The 22,233-nt window shown below is 38.0% G+C and overlaps 2 protein-coding genes across 8 annotated transcripts in view; one reads left to right on the forward strand and one right to left on the reverse strand.

Moving 5' to 3' along the window:
• The window catches only part of LOC135137645 (neuroglobin-like), a 316,194-nt gene that overhangs the window by 217,953 nt on the left and 76,008 nt on the right, over nt 1-22,233 (forward strand). The gene's annotated exons all lie outside the window — the stretch shown is intronic.
• Nucleotides 8,691-11,102, reverse strand: LOC135137632 (leucine-rich repeat-containing protein 49-like). The gene is made up of 2 exons (XM_064067339.1): nt 10,902-11,102; nt 8,691-10,103 (listed from the first exon to the last, which is right to left on the reverse strand). Exon 2 carries the CDS (start codon nt 10,029-10,031, stop codon nt 8,766-8,768), a length of 1,266 nt encoding a protein of 421 aa, XP_063923409.1. The 5' UTR covers nt 10,032-10,103; nt 10,902-11,102; the 3' UTR covers nt 8,691-8,765.

The following is a 22,233-nucleotide window of genomic DNA, read 5'->3' on the forward strand; positions in this document are numbered from 1 at the left end:
CACTGTCAATGATAAAAATATATTTAAGTTTCGAAATGCTTCTCAGATGGAAGTACGGAATGCCATAAACAGCTTAAAAAATAATAATTCGAAAGATATCTATGGTTTATCCATGCAACTTATAAAATGTGTTAAAGAAACTTTAATCTATCCACTCACAAAACTCATAAACCTGTGTATTGCCAACCAAGTTTTTCCTAAATGCTTAAAAATTGCATCTGTATTGCCTGTATATAAAAAGGGGAACATTAATGATAAAAACAATTACAGACCAATTTCTTTATTGCCAATTTTTTTCGAAAGTATTTGAAAAAATCCTATTTTGGCAAATTTTGGAATTTTTAGAAACAAAAAAAATATTATCCGAAATGCAGTTTGGCTTCAGAAAAGGTGTTTCAACCATTACAGCTGTCATAAGTCTTGTGAGCAGAATCGTGGAGTGCTTTGAAAAAAAGAAAACATACTTTAGTTATTTTTTGGATTTAAGCAAAGCTTTCGATTGCGTACCTCATGATATATTGATAAGAAAGTTATTTTATTATGATTTCCACCCTGAAAGTACAAAATTGATATTATCTTATTTGACTGATAGATGGCAATATGTCAGAATAGATGATCAATTATCTGACGGTTATAAAATCACATATGGAGTTCCACAAGGATCGATATTAGGACCAGTTTTGTTTCTACTTTATATCAATGATTTGCCTGAATTTTTGTCAAACGTGAATGTAACATTGTATGCAGATGACACTACAATAAGTACATCAGGCTCAACTAGTGAGAGCATAAATAGTAAAAAACGTGAAATGTTTTCCAAGGCTCAAGACTGGTTCACTGTAAACAAATTAACTCTCAATAAAACCAAGACACAAGACTTAAAATTTTCAGTAAAACCTAAGACAGAATCAGATCAGGTTACCGTAAAATATTGTTACGAAATACACCCTTACGCCGCCCCAGTACGACGCCTATGGCGGTCGAGAGCCTTCTGGACGTACGCACGGCGCTGATGGGTGAATCATCGCTGTTGACGGCCGAGAGGCGGGCGCATAAAGACAGGTCTGGAGCGTCTCGAAGCGGCGTCCAGGGGAGTCTCGAAGCGGAGTCGCGATGGATGTTCGTGAAGGATCTCGATCAGAGACTATGGGTTTAAATAGAGGCGACCGTAGGTAATGGATTCATTCATCCAGTGAAGACAGTCGAGAGCGCCGGAATAATTTCTGTACATATTCGTCGCAATAGATAGTGTTGTAATTCGACCTGAAGAAATAAATTTTTTGAGTTTTACCAACACCCGATTTATTATTCGTCCGTCAATCGTAACACTGGTGTCAGGAGTGGGATTAATTGTGAAATAAATCGGGATTCGAATTTGGTTGGTGCTACTAGGGGAGACCGGAACAAAGTGAACTTTCGAGAAAATTCTCTCCCGGGGTAAGAGTGGAATAACGGAATTAGACTTTCATCACCTGACATTGGCTTCGAGAATTGACATCTGTCAAGGCTCTAGAAGTTTCTAGAAGAAAATTTTATGCCGACTACCACAAGAGCGCAAACAGCCAACATGGAGGAACAACTGACAAAAATGATGAAAATGTTGAGCGAAAATCAAAGAATAATGGAAGAAAGTAGAAAAGAAGATCGAAGAATAATGGAAGAAAATAGAAAAGAAGATCGCAGAATAATGGAAGAAAATCAAAGAATAATGGAAGAAAATTTAAAAGCTATGCAAACTACACTTTTGAACAGCCGAAGCGAAATCCTCCAAGTCGTGCGAAATGAAGTGGACGAGGTGAGAAATGAAATGGAAAACAAGATCAAGGAGCTCGAAGAAAGGTTGCAAACACCACGACCTACAATTGCGACCCCTGCAGAATTCAGTCCGGTGAGAGTTCAACCCCCTATTTTCGATGGGCAGACGTCGTGGACTACTTATAAGAAGCAATTTGAAGCTGCGGCCTTGTCGAATAGCTGGAATGACCAACAGAAAGCGACCGCTTTGGTAGTAGCACTACGAGGTGCGGCCCTGGAGATTCTACAGACATTATCAGAAGAGAACCAGAAGGACTATACCGCTTTGACGACCGCCCTCGAACTCAGATTTGGAGATGAACACCTCCGGCAAGTTTTCGTAGCGCAGCTTAAATCTAGGATTCAGAAGAGTAGTGAATCTCTTCAGGAGTTTGCGGCTGATGTTAAACGTTTGGTACACCTCGCCTATCCTGAAGCTCCGCAAGACTTCCAAGACAGACTGGCAGCAGAAACCTTCGTAAACGGCGTAAGAGATAGTGAGGTAAGAAGAGTCCTGCAAATCTCCGGGTTCAAGAAACCATCCGAGGCGCTGATTCGAGCGTTAGAAGTGGACGCCGCATACAACAGCTCACCTCGTTCCAACGTTAAGATACGAGGCATTGGGGTTGAGGGCGAAGTAAACCCTATTCAAGAGAGTCTCGACAAAATGAGCGAGAACTTTGAGAAATTCGCCCGCGAAATAATTGCCGAAATCAAGACGGGCAGTTCTAGACAACATGGAGGGCGCCTAGAATGTTACAGGTGTGGGCGTCAAGGGCATGTTAGGAGGGATTGCCGTGTTAGATCGCCAGGGCCGATGAGGAGATCGCAGCCGCGACCTCGTCTACATCAGGAGCAGGAAAACTAAAGGCAGTCGGTACCTCGGGGCGCGTACTGGCTGCTAAAAGAGAAGCCCCAACAACTGTAATGGTTAGAAGTATCGCGGGGAGCGTCGATAGTCCGACAATCAGCGGAAAAATCAATGGACGGGAATCGAAGATCATCATCGACACAGGAGCCGAAGTGTCCCTTGCACGCAGATCCAGGTTACAAAATTGCCAAATTAAATCAGTACGTACCGCCACGAATGTGAAGACGGTCACGGGAGAAACAACACCGGTTCTGGGTACAGCGGTGGTGAATGTAGAGCTCGGTCGACTCCGAATAAAGCATGAAGTTCTGGTGGCGGAAATCGCTGACGATTTCATTCTGGGTATGGACCTAATCAGCCGGTATGGTTTAATGATCGACCCAGAACAGAAAATTCTGCGTTTCGGAGCCGAAGAATTTGTGTTGGGACGTCCGAATGTGGAAGCTGCAACAGTCAGACTAGTGGTCTGTCAGACAACGAAGGTAGATGGTAATGCAGAAGTCATCGTCCCCGCCAGAGTAGAGACGAACCCCGGATACAGTTTGGGGATGGTGCAGCCGGCACATGACTCGACCCACAAGCTCCTGATAGCGAGCACCCTAGTCAAAACCGATCGTGACATACCCTTACGTGTGGCAAACGTGTTTCCCAATGCAGTCAATATTAGAAAAGGGGAGATTATCGGAATGTGTGAGCCAGTCGCCCGAGTATTGAACTGCGAGGAAGAAGACGTTGAGAATGAGTCTAAGGAAGGGGATACCAAAGGCTTGGAGGTCAACTGGGACCAGCTGTCTGCTCGTGAGAGAAAACTGGCCAAAGGACTCATTCGTAGGCACCGTAATGTCTTCGCCTCAGAGGAGGAACCATTCGGGAAGACCAACATCGTAGAACACCGAATAAACACTGGTGACACGCAACCGATCCGTCAGGCTCCTCGAAGACTACCCCTAGCCAAACAAGAAGAAGCTACAAAACTCGTGGACAACATGTTGAGAGATGGGGTAATTGAAGAATCCAACAGCGCGTGGTCATCTCCAGTAGTCTTGGTTACCAAGAAGGACGGGACTACCCGATTTTGCGTCGATTACAGGAAACTGAACGACGTCACGAAGAAAGACAGTTACCCCCTTCCTCGAATAGACGATACCTTGACGACCTTATCCGGCTCGGCGTGGTTTTCGACCTTGGACTTGAAGAGTGGCTACTGGCAAGTAGGCTTGCACCCGGACGACAAAGAAAAGACTGCGTTCTCCACCGGAAGTGGCCTCTATCACTTCACCGTTATGCCCTTCGGATTATGTAATGCGCCAGCAACATTCGAGCGTCTGATGGAGATGGTGCTGAAAGGATTGACATGGAAGACCTGTCTGGTATACCTCGACGACGTCATGATTATGGGCAAAACGTTTGATGACCATCTGAAGAATCTCGAGGAGGTGCTAGAACGAATGGAAAACGCTCGTTTGAAACTAAATCCCAAGAAATGCTCACTCTTCCAGAAACGAGTCGAGTTCCTGGGCCATATCGTGTCGGAGAAAGGAATAGAAACCAACCCGACGAAAGTTCTTGCTATCCGGGATTGGCCCATACCAAGAGACAAGCATGAACTACGAAGCTTCTTGGGACTCTGCACATATTACCGACGATTTGTAGAAGGGTATGCCGACATCGCAGCACCGTTACACCAACTGACGGAGCAGAAGGCGACTTTCAAGTGGAGCAGTACATGTGAGATGGCCTTTAAGAGACTGAAGACGGCTTTGTGCACCAGCCCCATTTTGGCTTACCCCAGGGACAAAGGAATGTTCGTCCTCGATACCGATGCGAGTAACTCGGGAGTTGGGGCCGTATTGTCGCAGATACAAGATGGGGAGGAAAGGGTTATCGAATATTTTAGTAAATTACATTCCAAACCAGAGAGAAATTACTGTGCCACAAGGAAGGAACTGCTAGCCATTGTCAAAGCCGTCAACCACTTCCACAAGTATCTATACGGACAGGAGTTTCTGATCAGGACCGACCACGCTGCCCTTTCGTGGCTACTGCGGATAAAGAATCCCGAGGGCCAAGTAGCGCGTTGGCTGGAAAGACTACAGCAGTACCAATTTAGGATCAAACACCGAGCGGGTCGACTTCACAACAACGCTGACGCTTTGTCAAGACGTCCGTGCGGAGAGTGCAAGCACTGCGACAGAATCGACGCCGAAGAAGGGAACCTGCCCGTTCGTCGAACGCTTTTTGAGCAAGATGAAGAATGGACAACGGCGCGCCTAAAGCGTGAACAAGAAGCAGACGACATAATCGGGCCAATATTAAAGTGGAAGGAGGAAGGAGTCGAACGACCCGGCTGGGCAGAATTGTCCGACCAATCTCCCAGTTTGAAGGCGTTATGGGCCCAATGGGATTCCTTGGTCATGGAAAATGGGCTCTTGAAGCGGAAGTGGGAGAGTCCTGATGGGCGTACCTCTAAGACAATGCTGGTACTCCCCAAGGTAAAGGTTTCCAAGGTCTTAGAGGAAGTTCATGCCGGAACATCTGGAGCCCACTTCGGAGTGAACAAGACTTTGTCGAAAATCCGGGAGAGGTTTTATTGGGTAGGCTATCGTGACGACGTCGAAAGTTGGTGTCGCAAGTGTACGACGTGTGCGGCCAGCCAAGGTCCTCATACCAGGGCGAGGGGAAAGATGAAGAAATATAATGTTGGGGCACCTTTCGAAAGAATCGCCATCGATGTGGCCGGTCCGTTCCCTGTAACAAACGACGGCAACAAGTTTATCCTGGTGGCTAGCGACTACTTCAGCAAGTGGCCAGATGCCTATGCCATTCCAAATCAGGAAGCCGTCACGGTCGCGAAAGTACTGGTTGACAATTGGATCAGTAGGTTTGGCGTCCCCTTGGAACTTCACTCAGACCAGGGACGCAATTTCGAATCCAACGTCTTCCAAAGAGTGATGCAGCTACTGGGAATACGTAAGACAAGGACAACGCCACTACACCCACAGTCCGACGGCATGGTGGAAAGGTTCAATCGGACTATGGAGCAACACCTTTCGAAAGTGGTAGAAGAGCACCAAAGGGATTGGGACCAGCACCTTCCACTATTCCTGCTGGCCTACCGCGCAGCTATCCACGACACCACGGGCCAAACACCTGCTCACGTTGTATTTGGGAAGGAACTGCGGCTGCCCTGTGACCTAGTCTTTGGATTGCCATCCGAAGAACCAATGGAAGTACGTGACTACGTGGACGAACTGAAAGAGAAGTTGGTCAACGTGCATGAACTAGTGAGGGGCCGGATCAAGATTGCCAGTGACCGAATGAAGACCCGTTATGATGTGAAGGCCAACTGTGGCGGATTCCAGGAAGATGACTTAGTGTGGCTGTATAACCCCCGACGGAAGAAGGGACGTTGCCCAAAACTGGCTCCTGACTGGGAAGGTCCATACACTATCGTCACTAGAATAAATGACGTAGTTTATCGGATCCAACGTGGACCAAAGACGAAGATGAAGATCGTTCATCTCGATCGACTAAAACGGTACGAAGGAAACAACGAAGACGCTTCCGATCGGGACGATCGGATTTGAAGAGGGGGGCAGTGTTACGAAATACACCCTTACGCCGCCCCAGTACGACGCCTATGGCGGTCGAGAGCCTTCTGGACGTACGCACGGCGCTGATGGGTGAATCATCGCTGTTGACGGCCGAGAGGCGGGCGCATAAAGACAGGTCTGGAGCGTCTCGAAGCGGCGTCCAGGGGAGTCTCGAAGCGGAGTCGCGATGGATGTTCGTGAAGGATCTCGATCAGAGACTATGGGTTTAAATAGAGGCGACCGTAGGTAATGGATTCATTCATCCAGTGAAGACAGTCGAGAGCGCCGGAATAATTTCTGTACATATTCGTCGCAATAGATAGTGTTGTAATTCGACCTGAAGAAATAAATTTTTTGAGTTTTACCAACACCCGATTTATTATTCGTCCGTCAATCGTAACAATATCTTGGCATACACATCGACTCACAGCTTACTTGGATAAAACATGGTGAAGAAACTGCCTTAAAAATTGCCAAAAATATCTATTTGTTACGCAATTTATCTAATGTCCTTTCTTTAAAGTATTTAAGAATAGTATACTTTTCCTTAATACATTGTCACCTACAATATGGAATCTTAATATGGGGACACTCAAGTGCAAGAACACGGTTATTCAAATTACAAAGAAAGGCCATCAGAATAATTTCGAATATAGGATATAGAGACGACTGTCGAAACCATTTTATAAGGCTAGGCATCTTAACGCTTCCATCTCTCTACATACTCAAATGTATTGAGCATATCGTTAACAACATCAAGTCTTATCCAAAGCTGAATGATTTTCACAATCACCAAACAAGAACACAAGATCTAAGCTGTAAATATTTGAGATTAACGAGATCACAAGATGGTGTGAATTATTTTGGTGTAAAATTTTTTAATAAACTTCCTTTAAATTATAAACAGTTAGAAAATAAATTACTTCTACATAGGATAAAAACATATCTCGTAAAATCAGCATTTTATTCTATTGATGAATTTTTGGAACATGATTTCATTGAGTAAAGTGTTAAAAAAAGAAAAAGAAATGCAAGTTGTTTTTTTTTTCCTCTCGTCAATCATACTTGTTGCAAAATAGATTGTTTTATATTAGTTTAGTATAGTAAGTTTAGTATAGTATATATTATATGTACAGATAGGTTAAATCTGACGTGTGTAAATATGTGTACACATATACTGACACTAATAAACCATCTATCTATCATCTATCTATCTATCTATCTATCATTGTCTAATTAATATGTGGTTTAATACCACTAATTCAATTTCAGAAAATAGCATGTTAATTAAATATATTTTTTAATTAACAAATGATAAAAAATTTCAGGATAATTTTTTTTAATATATTTAAATAAAGCTGCGAATATAAAAATTGCATTCAAACGGAAATACAGCTTATGGTGGCGGTAATTGCTGCAGTTACCCTATTTCGAACAAAAATTCAACGTTTTACAAACAATTTGTCACAGTCTGAAGTATGTTGAGGATGAAAATTAAAAATGTTAATGTTAGCAAATATATTGGTGTTACTGCATTTTTAAAAACACGATGTAAAAACTATTATAGGCATTAAAAAGATTAGGCAAATATTTCTGTACCTCCATTTTAAAATTAACTATACAATTTTGAAAATATCGTTTTTTTTTAGTGTCTGAAGCACAGTAATTTATTTAACGATTTGGCAAATTCTTAAATATTTTTTTTCTATATTTACATTACAGTTTAAAAAATGAGACTGCTGTTTAACTAAAAAAATACGTATAATTTCACTTTTTTTGTCCACATATTTAGCACAAATAATTTAAATTTATTTTAGAGCATTCATTTTCTCTCACAATTTTTACACTCTTTTATTTCGCTTATGCTGTGTTCTTCTGATTTCAGTCTCTTCCTTTAGATTCTTAGCGCGTGTTGACTTTGGTTTTCCATTGTATCACTAAACAATATTATTTATAAACGTTGATATGACATTGTTTATTAAAAGCATACTCACATCGTCCCCCAAAAAAACCTTTTCCACGTGTAGAGATTTGTAACTTTTGTGAATTCAAAGTGCGATGTTTTTTCTCTTTTGCACGTTCATTTTTTTCTGCTTAAACCACCTTTCCTTTTTCTTCCTTCATTTTTCTCTTTCTTTTTGTTTTTTTGTGTCTTCTTGTAGATGTTGCCACACACAAGTGCACACATAACGAAATTTTTCTTTAATTCTAATCTGTTTTCCTTTTCTAGTTGGAGTTGCTGACCAGTAAATATATAGAATTGGAATTACCTATATCCTCTTGTACTTTGTAAACAATGTTAATTTGTGGCGACTTTATGTAAAAATTTGTATTGATACCTCGAATAACTTTTTATTTATTCGCCAAAAGTAAGGATATTAAATTTGCAAATGGAGAATAGCTACAAAGCTTTCCGTAATATTGTAAAGCAGTTATCACACCTAGCTGTGTTAAAACTGTACCGCTACATAGGATATTTATTTTTTTTAAGAACCAACAACCAATGTCTACGACATACAATATTCTTTATTGTTCAAATTCGTATAACAATCTACGATATTCAAATTACACGGAACTAAATGAATTTGTTTTTCTACTACAGCAACATACTGTTGAATACGACTATAATCAATTCTATATGTATCCTCTGCAATGCAGTATGGCACTAAACCACTATTAAAATGCACTTTGTCACAACACGAGTGTTTTATTCTTAGTTTGTCCATTGCGTTTTCAAATGTAGTCCACTCTCTGCAAGACCATGGATTTCCGTACATCGACAAGTATGTGTCTCTGGTAGCGTTGCATTCTTGTATTGTAATATAATTTTCATCTTTTATAAAATTGAAATGTAAGTCAATTCGCAAGGGTGTGTTTCTAGAGGGTCTCTCAACGTCTGCACATATAAGAACTAATAAAAATTCAATGGTTTCAATTTCATTATGACTCAAATTGATGATTTCGACGGTGAAAGGTGGTCTGTTGTTTGTATTCCAGTGAACGTTAAATATTTTATTGTAGGACAAGTCCAAAACTTTTAAATTTTGCATTTTACTTAGATCTGGAACCACAGTTATTTTATTATTACTTAAGTAAAGATGTGTTAGGTTATTTAAATGGTTTATAACTTCAGGTAGTGCTACGTCAGCGATTTCGTTGTAACTTAGATCTAGAAATTCCAACGACTGTGGAAAACTCTTCGGTTCAATGAATCTGATTTTATTCTTTTTAAAATTAAGCACGCGTAACTTCGAATTTTGACTGAAACCGTCGAAAATTCTAATACGAGAAATTCGATTTTCTGCAACGTTTATTTCTTCTATGACATCGTTAACCCGAAATGCATCTCTTCCAACCGTTTCGATATTGTTATTAACCAACGATAACTTATTTAAAGGATGGCAGAAAAACTCTCTGTCTTTCAAGTGCTTGAGATCGTTCTTATAAAGTGTCAGTTGTTTTATACGATAAAGTCCGTTGAAAAAACGACAACCGACTGTTGAAATACCATTTAGTTGTTCAACAAATGTTATACTGTGGCTATTCAGCAAGAAACGGTATACCATCACCCAATCCAGGCATATCAAGTGACTTTTAAGTTTGGGTTTCTTTGATTTCACTATTACATCTCTAAAGGTTACATTAGTTTTTGTAGTATAAATATCTTTTATGTTGTCGCATATTGTTGCATAAGATTCCACACAGTCACACTTACTTTCTTGCAAAACTGCTATAATTAACGAGAGAAGTATTATTCGAAATGTGTTATCCATGGATCTATTAATTTAAAAATGGTACTCAGTGTAATAATGGTGGAGGAGGCAAGGCGTGGAGAGAAAAGTAATCTGCAAAAGAAAAACCATTAAGAATGTCGTTTTTTAAAACAGTATTGTTATAAAAATAAAAACGCAACAGATTAATTGTGTGAAATTGTATGTGTTTTATTAAGAATATGTTATTACAACAATCGGTCCAGTAGTTTCGGTCTGGTACGGATAGATGGTAAAATGCTTCTTAAAATTTGATGACGTGATTTATTGAAAATTTATATTTACATGGCGCATACGACTGATGTTTCTTTTGACTACTTACATCCTGTTCCTCAAAGATTAAATTGTTCGAACTAATTAATTTTATATAGTCGCCAATATTATGGTTAATATATTTGTCACAATAAAAAAAATTGTTCATTCTCCTTTCGTTATTTTAGTCATTTTCGCTAACACTAATGGTCAAGGACTGTTTAATAGTAAGTAATTTGTTGCCTGTAGTATCAAGGAAGTGTTTTAATGTTTCTTTAAGGTGGGAAAAATCTAAAATGAAAACACAAAAACATTTAATTTTTGGCACATCCTTCCCAAAAAACATGAATAAATTTGAGAACCTGTATTGGTTACAAAATTTATTACATTATTATCACTTTTAAAGCAATTTAATTTATTAATTAGCTTTGGTATCAACAATTATAAATATAATTTCCACAGGTTTATTACTAGCTTTGATTTTAAGAAACTATAACTAAAGGGAGTTAAATAAAATGCTTGTATGTTGTCTAAATGAAGTCGCAGGGTTTGTAAACTTGCTGTAAAAATATTTATTGTTGTTGTTAAAATGAAACTTGAACTTACAATTATTGTACGTACCTGTTTATGTTAATTAGAATATTCTTCTAAATATTTACATAACACATCGACATCATTTGAGAGATTTTCATAAAGCTCTATTATATTTTCCAGTTGGTAATAAGGTAAATTAAAAAACAATGTCACGAACAATCACAACACTGTGAGTTCTTATATTTTATTATACGGCTTGATCTTTCGATGGGCGTGTCTGCTTGCCGAGGCCAGTCTATACTGCGTTCGACTTTGAGTTGACAGCGTAGAAAAACCGTAAGATTAACAGAGCATTTTATGTGGGGGAATTCGAGGCGGTGTAAAAACCTACCGATTTCTGAAGAAGTTAATACATGAATTTTATGCAATTTATTGTAAAGTTTTTGTGATCCCGCATGTATTCGCGTTAGAATTAAATTTTTAAGTTGTAGTTAATCAGTTATTAAAAAAAAAAAGATTATCAATAACAAATCTTTTCTTTGCGTTTAATATTTTTCAAATTCCAACGATGCTTCAAAAAATGCATAAAAGCAGCTCAGTTAATATTAAAAGGAAAAGGTAGTTCTTCGTTTCAAAAATTGCTAATATTATAAAAAAATACTGGCATTTTGAAATATGCAATACAACACATATTTCAAGATATAAATTAGTCTGATGCAAGTCTCAGTAACTTATGCGATAATGATGGATACAAATTCACCGGACGGTTACGAGTGCGACAGTTTGGCACGAAGTTGAGTCAAATTGCCCTCATGATGCCCACAATTAATCTTAGATAAGTATTGTTACGAAATAAACGCATACGCCACCACGGTACGATGTCTATGGGACATCGAGAACTTTCTAGATGGGTGACTCATCGTCGGTAACGGGGGCCGAGCGGCGTTCGCTAAAGAAAAGCCTGGAAGCGGAAGTCGCGATGGGTTTTACAGAAAGACCTCGATCACAAAACATCTAGATGTTTATGCAAGGGTTTAAATAGAGGCCACCTTCTGAAACGAGTCACTCACAACCAATAAAAGTAGTCCATACAATTGGAGAAGTAGAGTCTAGTCAAATCCATTCCAGTCGGAATTATTATTATTATTATTATTATTACAATATAAATACAGATTGAGACTGTTGCAGTCTATAGATCTGTAGAGTTAACAAATATAAATGGTCTTCTATACAAAAATTGAAATTAAATTCTATTATACAAAATTAAAATAATAAAAGAAAAAAAAAAAAAGTTGATTGTGTTAGTTATTTGCCACGTTGAGATCGTCATATGCGTTTTTAAAGCTGTTTGTATGTAACTGTTTATTTCTTTCCCATTCGGGACTTGAAAGAAGTCCGGTTTACATTTTTCCCTTAATATATCTATATATGTACAAATATATATCAATTAAACATATTTTAACTTAAACTAATATTCTTTCTCGAAATGCTTCCTTATTTTCGTTTCTTTTCTAATATCATTTTCATCCATTCCAGACCATCACCTGTTTCGTTCAATAGCTCATTCCTATCTTTCTCGACTTCCCGTAACTCTTCACAATCCTTTAGCCAGTGTTCAATCGTCTCCGGAAATTCCCTGCATAATCCGCATCTTCTATCCTCTTCCTCTTTCCAGTAACAGTTTTCTCCTTCTTCATTTCCCACCCTAAATCTGGCTATTGTCTTTCTGTCTTCATTCTTTCTCCCTCTTATTAGATACTCCGGTAATTTTAGACCTCCTATTATTTCTCCATATTTTGGATTATATCTGGACTCTGCTATTTTTTTCCTTTGCTCTTTTCTTTGTAACTCTTCATCTAGATTTAAAATTTCCTTCCTGGGCTCTGCTCCCTCTATCCTTTTTCTCTCTACTTCTTCTGCCGTTAGACCTCTTACTTCGTAAAATTCTCTTCTTTCTTCCGCTGTCTTCTTATAATTTACCCTTATCTCTTCCCACATTTCTTTCATTATTTTGCATTCAACGTTCTGCCTGATCTTCTCTTCAAATTTCATTGCCCTTCGTGCTGCTTCTATTCTTAGTTTTTCTCTCTTCGTTTCCTCTAATACAATGTACTCTGGTGTCTCTTTTTCCAACCCTAACGTCCATTTCAAATACTTTGCCTGTACTCGTTCTAGACTCTCCCTTTCCTTCCATCCCCAGATTTCAGCACCGTACATAATAACACTTTTTATTAAGCTGTCGAAGAGCCATATTCTTCTAACGAAATCGTTCTTCAACCTTCTCTCTGCCAGTCCCCATACCGCCTTCAACAATCTATTTGTCTTCTTTACTGTATTTTCCAAATGTTGGGTTCTTCTTCCATTTCTTTGAAATGTATACCCTAAATATTTAAACGTCGCTACTTCTTCTATCGTCTTTTCTTCCCATTGCCAAACCTCTTTCTTACTTCTCCCTACCGCCTTTCTGAAAACCATCATTTTCGTTTTTTCTACATTCATTTGCAGTTCTCTCCTTCTTAAAAATGTTTGTAGGGTTTTCATCATCTCTCTTATTTCTTTACCCGTTTTTGCCAGTAGGACGATATCGTCTGCATACTGTAGTGACCAGATTTTTGTTTTCCCTAAAGTGACCCCTCCCATCTGTGCCTTCCTAAGATTTTCTTCTAATTTTGCTATATACAAGGAAAAGAGCGTTGGACTTAATGGACATCCTTGCCTAACTCCTTTCTTCGTCCAGAAATTCATCGACGTTTCTCCATTAACTCTGATTCTATTTTCTGTCTCTCTGTAGATTTCTCTAATTCTCTCTATTAGTGTTTTACTGATGCCCATGTCTTTCATTATTTGCCATAGTCTTTCCCTATTAACCATATCAAAAGCCGCTTTCAAATCTACAAAGAGCGCGTATACCTTTCCTCCTTTTTCGTTTAATTCCCTCCTTACTATGTGATCCAGGGTCGCTATGCATTCGATTGTTCCTCTTCCCTTTCTAAATCCCATTTGCACCTCTGGTAGCAGTTGTTTTTCCTCTATATCCCTTTCCAACTTATGTTGTAAAATGGAACTGTAGATCTTGTAAGTTGTATTCAACAACGTAATTCCTCTATAGTTTTCTACTTTTTCTCTGTTTCCTTTCTTGTGCAGGGGACTGATTAACCCCACTCTCCATTCTTCTGGTAACCCTTCTCCTTTCCAGATCTTATCTAACATTTTCGTGAGTCCCTCAACTATATTCTCTGTTGCGTAAATCCAGTGTTCGTTCTGAATGCCGTCTATTCCTGCAGCTTTTCCTTTCTTCATTTTCCCTATTACTCTTATCACCTCTTCCTTCCCTATTTCTTCCCTTTCTTCTATTGTGCCTGTTTCCTGTCTATTTACTTCTGTCTTCTGTTCTTCGTTAGTTTCTGCGCCTTCTAAAATTCTTATAAAATATTCCCGCCATTCTTCTATCTTGATGTTCTTACTTGGTCCCGTTTTTATCTTCCTTTCTTGGTTTATATATTTCCATGCTTCCGCTTCCGTTCTTATATCCTTTAATTTCTGGTCTTCTTCATCCTGTTTCTTTGCTTTCTTCTCTTTTATTAATTTCTTATAGTCCTTAATTTCTTTTCTATATTCCTTTTCATTACCTCTGTTCTTTAGCCATCGTCTCAATTTCCTTCTTACTTCTATTTTCTTCTGCCAGCATTCTTCGTCCCACCATGAAATTCCCTTCTTTTCTATTCCTCCCATTTTGATAACCTTCTTACGAGATGCCTTCCCCATCTCTACTTTTAGTTTTCTGGCCATCTCTTCCACTGTTCCTCCTCCTGTATTGTACTCTCTCAGTTTTCTTCTATATTCTTCAATCGACTTCTCATTCCATTCGTATATCTCTTTTTCTCTTCTGTTCTCTAACTCTTCCTTCTTAGTTTTTTCCACCTGTGTAATTGTTGGTAGGTGATCTGAGTCGCTCCTTATTCCAACCTCCATATCTCTGATGCCATGGTCCGCTATTTCATTACAGATAACATAATCTATAACTGATCTCCCTTGCCCCCCTATATATGTGTATTCACCCTCTTTGTCACCTTCTGTATTCCCATTCAGTATTTTCCATCCCTTTTCCTCTACCAACTCCAACAGTTTCTTTCCTTCTTTGTTCTCTGTTCGGTTTTTTGATTTCCTTTTTCCCTCATCCTTTTCCTTGTCCCATTCCCATTCAGCTCCCTTGTTTCCAATTCTAGCATTGAAATCCCCGCCTACCACCAAGCAATATTTTTCATCTATTTCATAATTTATTTCATCTAAATCTCTACTGGTCTTTTTTACGTTCTGACTGTATACTGTCATTATCCTCCAACTATTGTCCCCTATTTTAATTCTTCTCTCTTGTATTCCTTCAACTGATTTAATTCTCTCTTCCTCTATTTCTTCTACATCTTCCTTAATGCCTGTTATTATTCCACCCTTTGCTCTTCCCCTCTTCTTGCTTCTTTTCGCATGTTCGGATTTCCATCTATATTCTTTTGGCAATTTATTTCTAGTATTTTCCCAGTTTTTTTCTTCTACCCAAGTCTCAACCAAGCCCACCACCTCGAATTTCCTTATATAATCCCAAAAGTCTTTATCTTTTTTCTTCAACCCACATATGTTCCAAAAAATAATACTTATTCTATCCTTTTCTTCGTCCAAGGTTTCTTTTGTATTTTCAGTTTCTCCTGATTTCTTTCTTTGTTCGATTTTCTTTTTTCTTCCCTTTTCTTTTTCTTGTTCATATTCCTTTTCCGTAGCAAATGTCATCATCGTTCCTTCCTTTTCAATTTCTGCTAGTTTTTTGAGTCTTCTCTTATCTTATCTTCTATAAGTTTATCGTCTTTTTTGCTCCACTTCCATAATTTCCCTTCTACTTCAACTTTTTGAAATTTAACTTTCACAGAGATTCCGTGTTCTCTCTCCTTCTTTGCAAACTCTCGTATTTTCTTTTGAATTATCCTTTCTTTCACAGTGTAATCTGGGTTAATATATATTTCCTGTCCTTTGGGTCTGTTCTTTAACACACTTTTCTTTTTTAGAATTTCCATTTTGTCATTCCAGTTTTTTGTTTCAATAATGCATATCTTTTCGCCTACTTTATATGCCTTTGTCACCTCTATTTGTAGTCCGATTTCCTTTTCAATCATATTTTGTATTGCTTCTTTTAATATTTCTTCATTATCTGTATTTATTTTTATTCCAGTTATTACTAGATTATTCCTTCTTTTGTCTCTTTCTAAGGTTTCCAGTCTTTCTTCCATTTCAGCTAGTTTGTCCCTTAATTCGTTTTTCTCCTTTATCCAACTTTCTTCCTTCTTCTCTATTTCTTGTCTCAGGTTTTGTATTTCTTCCTTGTTTTCTCGGGTTTCTGTTCTTAGATCTGTTAAGTCTTTCTTTAAATCATAAATACCATCCCTTATTTCTTTCTTATTTTCTTCCATCTCCTTTTTTAGGTCTCTCTTCATTTCCGCTAACAACTTTTTTATGTCTTCCATTTCTTGCTTTTTGAGTGGGGTGATTTTTGTTGGTGACCTGCTTGTTACCTTACTTTTTTGGAAAGCTTTATCTTCCAGTGACGTATCGTGGTCTGGTTGGCTCCTTTTACGGCTTCTACTTTCTTTCCTGTACTTTCCTTCCTCTGTCATTTGATAATAATTTACTGTATATGGACATTTACTTGTGCCTATCTGAATTTCCTTAAGCCGTCCCTGTCGTAACAGTGTATCTTATCTTCAGTGCCGGCGATAAGGTCGTCCTCCCAATCGACTTGTCGGAGAGGATGACCTTCTCCGGCGACAACACAACGTCTCTTGTTTCTTTTCGTGCACTTCTTACCTCGTTTTTGCTTCAAACTCTGCAACTGCCCGAGTGTGCCAGCTGTTTGTAGTTCGCGCTTCTACAGTTTCCTGGGGGAGGTTGTTCCAAGTATCAAATATTCTATTTGGGAGAAAATTCTGGCGGATGGAAGTTTTGAATTTTTCTTTTTTGAGCTTCAGCGGGTGGCCTCGAAGACGTGCATCGTCATTAATTGTAAACAATGTTTGGAGATCAACTGGGAAGTGACCATGAAGAATTCTAAAAGTAATTATCATATCGCCTCTTTTTTTTCTTTGTTCAAAGGTGGGTAGATTCCATAGCCTAAGTCTCTCTTCGTATGAGGGTCTATTCGTTCCAAAGGACAACCTGGTGGCTCGACGTTGCGTAAGTTCGAGTCGGTTCTTATCGCTCACACGACTGCAGTACCATACTGGACCTCCAAATTCCAACACGGCTCTTACGTAGGTGGTATAAAGTTTCTTCGCAGATCTCGAAGAAATGTGTTGGAATGTCTTGCCGATTAGATATAACATCTTGTTGGCTTTGTGACATATTTTGTTGATGTGCGATGACCACGATAAATCGCTGGTTACTGTGATTCCGAGATCGACTTGTTCTGCCACAACTTTTATGGTGGTGTCATTTATTTGGTAGTTGACACAGGGGTTGTTTTTGCCAAGACGAAGTATGGTGCATTTGTCTTGGTTTAACGGCAGCAGCCAAGCATCGGACCAGTGTTTGATAGTGGTAAGATCTGACTGTAATTGACCAGGGTCTTTGAGTGGATTGGAATAAAGCTTAATGTCGTCAGCAAACATGGCTATGTTGGAATGGATTAACTTGGCAATGTCCGATGTAAAAACTAAGAAGAGGAGAGGACCCAGAGTTGAGCCTTGGGGGACTCCACCTTGGACAGGCCTTATTTGAGAGAAATCTGATCCCACTCTTACTTTAAATGTACGGTTGGAAAGGAATGCCCGAATCCAATTTAAAAGTTTACCTCTTATACCTGCAGATTGAAGTTTGAAGAGAAGACGCTCTTTGGGGACCCGATCAAATGCCTTAGAGAAATCTAAATATGCGATATCCCGTGGTTGTTCAGAATCTAAAGCTAGTGTCCAGTCATTGACACACACTAGCATGTTAGTAATCGTTGAACGTCCAGGTAGAAATCCGTGTTGGCAGTCGGGAATAATCTTTTCGTGTAGTAAAAATGTCAACATTTGTTTATATATAATCGTTTCCAGTACATTGCATATAATCGATGTTAAACTTATTTGCCGGTAATTTGTGGGGGAAAATTTGTCTCCTTTTTTGTAGATTGGAGTTACGTTGGCTGTTAACCACTGGCAGGGAAGTGTTGCTTCTTCAATTGAAGATTTGGTGATGCAAAATATGGGGGTGGTAATTTCCTCGATACAGGCGTTGATAACCTGGCAAGTGATGTTGTCGGGACCTTTGTCTTTTAGCTATTTCTTGGAGAGTTTCTTTTATCGCTGCCTCTGTAATAATTATGTTCGACAAGGAATTTCTGTTTGAAACGATTGTCTTTAAAAATGGTCCATAAGTTTCCAGGCTGTAGTTGGAGTGGAATTCATCTGCAAGGAGATCCGCTGTTTCTTTGTTAGATAGGCAAAGGTTGCCGTCGGGTTTTCTTAGTAATGGAATACCAACTTTGGTTGAGAGGGATGACCTTATGTATTTGTAAAATTTCTTAGAAGATTCTGATTTTGCTAAATTGTCTTCGAAAATTTTTCTTGCTTTTTTCAGCTCTGAAACGACGTGGTTAGAAAATCTTCTGTGATCGAGATATTTGTTTTCCGATGGACTTCTTTTATATGCTTCCCAAATACGCTTTTTTTGTTTGATTAACTTGAGTAAATGGTGATTTATCCAAGGTTTCTGAGGGAGGACTTTAATTTTTATAGTAGAAGTATGTTTTTTTTACGGAGCTGGATAATTTTGTTTCAAATAACTTCCACATTTGAGAAGTGTTGAGTGAATTGAATGCTGAGTTGCAGCTGATAAGGGCAAGGTCATTTCGAACTTTGTCGTAATTTGTGCGATTAATTCTTTTAATGATCCCATTTTTTGCTTGCGTGACATGGATTTGGAGCTTGGATGCAATTGTGAGGTGATCTGATTTTCCTAATGGTGGTAAGTATTCTATGTTTGTCAGTAAATGTAAATCGTTTGTAAAAATTAAATCCGTTTGAGAAGGGGCTTGATTTTGTCGAATTCTCGTTGGCTTCGTGATTAATTGGTTTAAGTTTCCTTCCAGAATAGAGTCCAAAATGTTTTCGTTGTAGGGCGAATTTGGTATTATTGGCCAAGATAGGTGTGTCATGTTAAAGTCGCCTGCGATGATCACATTTTTGTTGGAAAGGGAAAAATTTTTAATGCTGTGGAATAAAGAAAAATCAATTTCCGGAATGGGTCTAAAGAAGGGTCTATAAATGCAACCTATAGAAAGACTAAATTGAGGTGAATGCATGTTTAAGGCTAATGCCTCGCAGCCCGCAGGTGTTTCAAAAGGAATCGTTGAAATTTGGACTTTAGATGCTAATTTGTTATCGATAAAAATGCAGATGCCGCCACCTCTACCAGTGTTACGATCTTGACGATACAACTGATAGCCTTGAAGAGATATCAGAGAGTCAGGAAAGTTTGTTGATAACCAGGTTTCTGTTAACATAATTATATTTGGATTATTAAGTTGAACAAATGCGGTAAATTCGTTTATTTTAGAAAAAAGTGAATTAACATTAGCATAAACAAGGGTCCATTCGAGTATTAGTTTTCTTTGTTTTTTGAAATGGTGACAATAGTTGGTTTACCTTGTACATATTTAATGGTAAGGTTGGCTTCTCCGTTGTCGATTCGATTTTGAAGTGTAGTACGTAGTGACTTTAGATAAGTTAGTTGTCGTGGACTTTTGTCGTCAGATATTATGTACATAATCGCTGCGAGATTAATCGTGTAAATTTGAGTTGCTAAGAAATACATTGTTGAGTATAACCCATGCTGATTTTAATCACCGAACAACGTAACAGTATGTTAGTTTATCTATTAATTCTGGTTTAAGTGACCCCCTTCTCCCCTAATCGTTTTTGTTTTCAGTACCAACGGCTTAATTTTCTAAACTATGTTAAGTATTCTATAAGCAAAGAAATCGCAAATCGTACAAGTACAAACTTGTCCAAATGAAAAAAATGTTAATGCTTGTTTAATTGGGTTAGGTATCAAAAACCTAAATCATCTTTTGTTAATGAACAAACTTGCTTTAACACTTCCATCCTATCTCCCCTGCTAGCCAATCTTAAAACTTTCCCTATTTCAGTCAAGTCCATGTCTACTTTATCTCATTGTTTTCTTGGCAGTTTTTGTTTTTCTAAAAAATAAGTTATTTTGAACTAAGTTTACTGAATACTTTATTTGAGCGACATCTGTTTGAGCCGGTCACGTGGTACTTTAATGCTGCTTTAAAAATTTAATCGGAATCCAATATTTAATGGAGCTTCTGTAACTGGCTATTATAGCTTTCCAGAAGGCGTTAATTTACATTAGCAATTTGATCACGTGTGTAATTTCTTCTAATTTCCCATTACTTGTTGGTGTTTGCTGCTAGCAGCATATAACAACTTAAAATTTCTATAAGTAAGTATGTAATTTTTAATGTTTGTCATGTTTTTGTAATCTAATTCACCTGTTATTTAGCTCTTGTGATGGTACCAGTGGGTATCGAAAATTCTTAGCCAACGTTTTCATAATATAGTAACAAAGTAGCCATACTTTTAAGAAAAGATCGAAACTTCAAGATTTGATAACTTGTAGGTATAAGAATCAATATATCAATTTCTTCAAAAATCGGAAGGTTTTTGATAACTGGAACACCGCAGCGAATTCTCCCATATAAAATGTATTGCATACGGATTTTCCACGCTGCCAACTCAAGGTGGAACGAACAGTACACTGCTAACCTGACAAGTGATTTTGGCAAACAAGAGAATGGCATTGACCTTGTTCCTTGCGGTCAGAGAAATTCTGCAATTTTTATTTATACATATATTTATTTGTTTAACGGAATACCAATACAATAGAATTTATATATTCAATTAATTTACCAAAATATTCGAGTTCTTAATTTATGACCAACTTTATTTTTAAATTAAGAATTTGGTTTTAGGTATGGTAGATCTACAATCACAAATAAATTCTGCCTTATTCTGTTTATTGCTGTTCCAGTGATAACGGTCATATATCAAAAGCGTTTGACAGGTCAGTTTGCACATTCTTTTAGTTCAATTCTGATGACTTCTATGCCGGTTCTGGAGTACCGCAGAATTCAATCTTCGGTCACCTTTTGTAGGATGAAGTAAAATTTGTGCATTTGCAGTAAAATAAGGAATTGCATACTTCATACTTACATGTTATCTATTTATTATTAGAAATTTTAAAGATTTTTACCGTAGATATAGGTTAAGTATACACGATATTTTTAGCATATATTCAAAATTTGACAACAATCGATCTGGTAGACACACGACAGACACACAGAAACGGGGGACCCATTTTTTCGTATGTTAGGCGTCATGAAACGTCGACAAAGCATTAAAACAGCCATGCACTGGATGGACCCCATTATGCTTAGGAAGTAAAAATACAATTTGTTTTGTGACGATGCGCCATTTTAATTAATGCTTATGATAATTTATTTGAGTCATTAATATCGCTGTTGAGGCAAATTTGCATTTAAATTAATACGTATATAGACCGTTATTAGTTCTATAATTCATTATCGTCATCTGAGTTTCAAAGTGATAAATTACCGTCTATTTATTGTAATGTATTTTAAAATTTAAATACAGTTGTGTTGAATTTGAATTTAATTGCGCATTTTTCCCTTAAAAATCTGAAACCTTGAACACAACAGTTTTTCAAAATATAAATTGCTTGCATAAATTTTGTTGAACACAAATGTTTATTTAATTATCACTCTTCATTGTGACATATTCAGTGTCACTTTGCTTGTGAAAATCATTACTTTGTCATGAGTATCCTGCCCACCACAATGTAAGAATATTCCGCTTCACACAAATTTTTCAAACAAAGTGATACATTATCTAGATTGAACCAGCCAAATTTGACAACAATCGGTTCGGTAGTTTCGGAGATTATGTGTCTAATAAAACTGACACAACCAGACAGGAGGAAATGAGGCATATTTTTTTATATTTCATGGGAAGTGAAAAGTCGAGAAAATATGAAAGAAGCCGTCTGCCGGATGAATTCTATTACAATCGAGATTAAAATACGTCCTCGGGAAGAAAAAAGACTTTTGTGTCTGTTATCGCATCGGAATACATCACTACTGACACCAAAAATATTAATACATAACATTTCAGTGATACGACTTCACATTACACAAATACACTTTCGCCATAATTCGAAAGCTTTGGACAGCCAGCAATATTTGGGAGATTGATTTTAAATAGAAACATTAATTTCCCCAAAGTTCACGCCAGTATAAAATCAATCCCCGTCCAACAAAAAATCTCCATTACCGAATTAAAACACATTACTTCCA

The sequence above is a fragment of the Zophobas morio genome, unplaced genomic scaffold (assembly GCF_036711695.1).
Source record: "Zophobas morio isolate AGI-343-1 ecotype UQ-CSIRO unplaced genomic scaffold, CSIRO_AGI_Zmor_V1 ptg000029l, whole genome shotgun sequence".
In the NCBI taxonomy this organism is placed as follows: Eukaryota; Metazoa; Arthropoda; class Insecta; order Coleoptera; family Tenebrionidae; genus Zophobas; species Zophobas morio.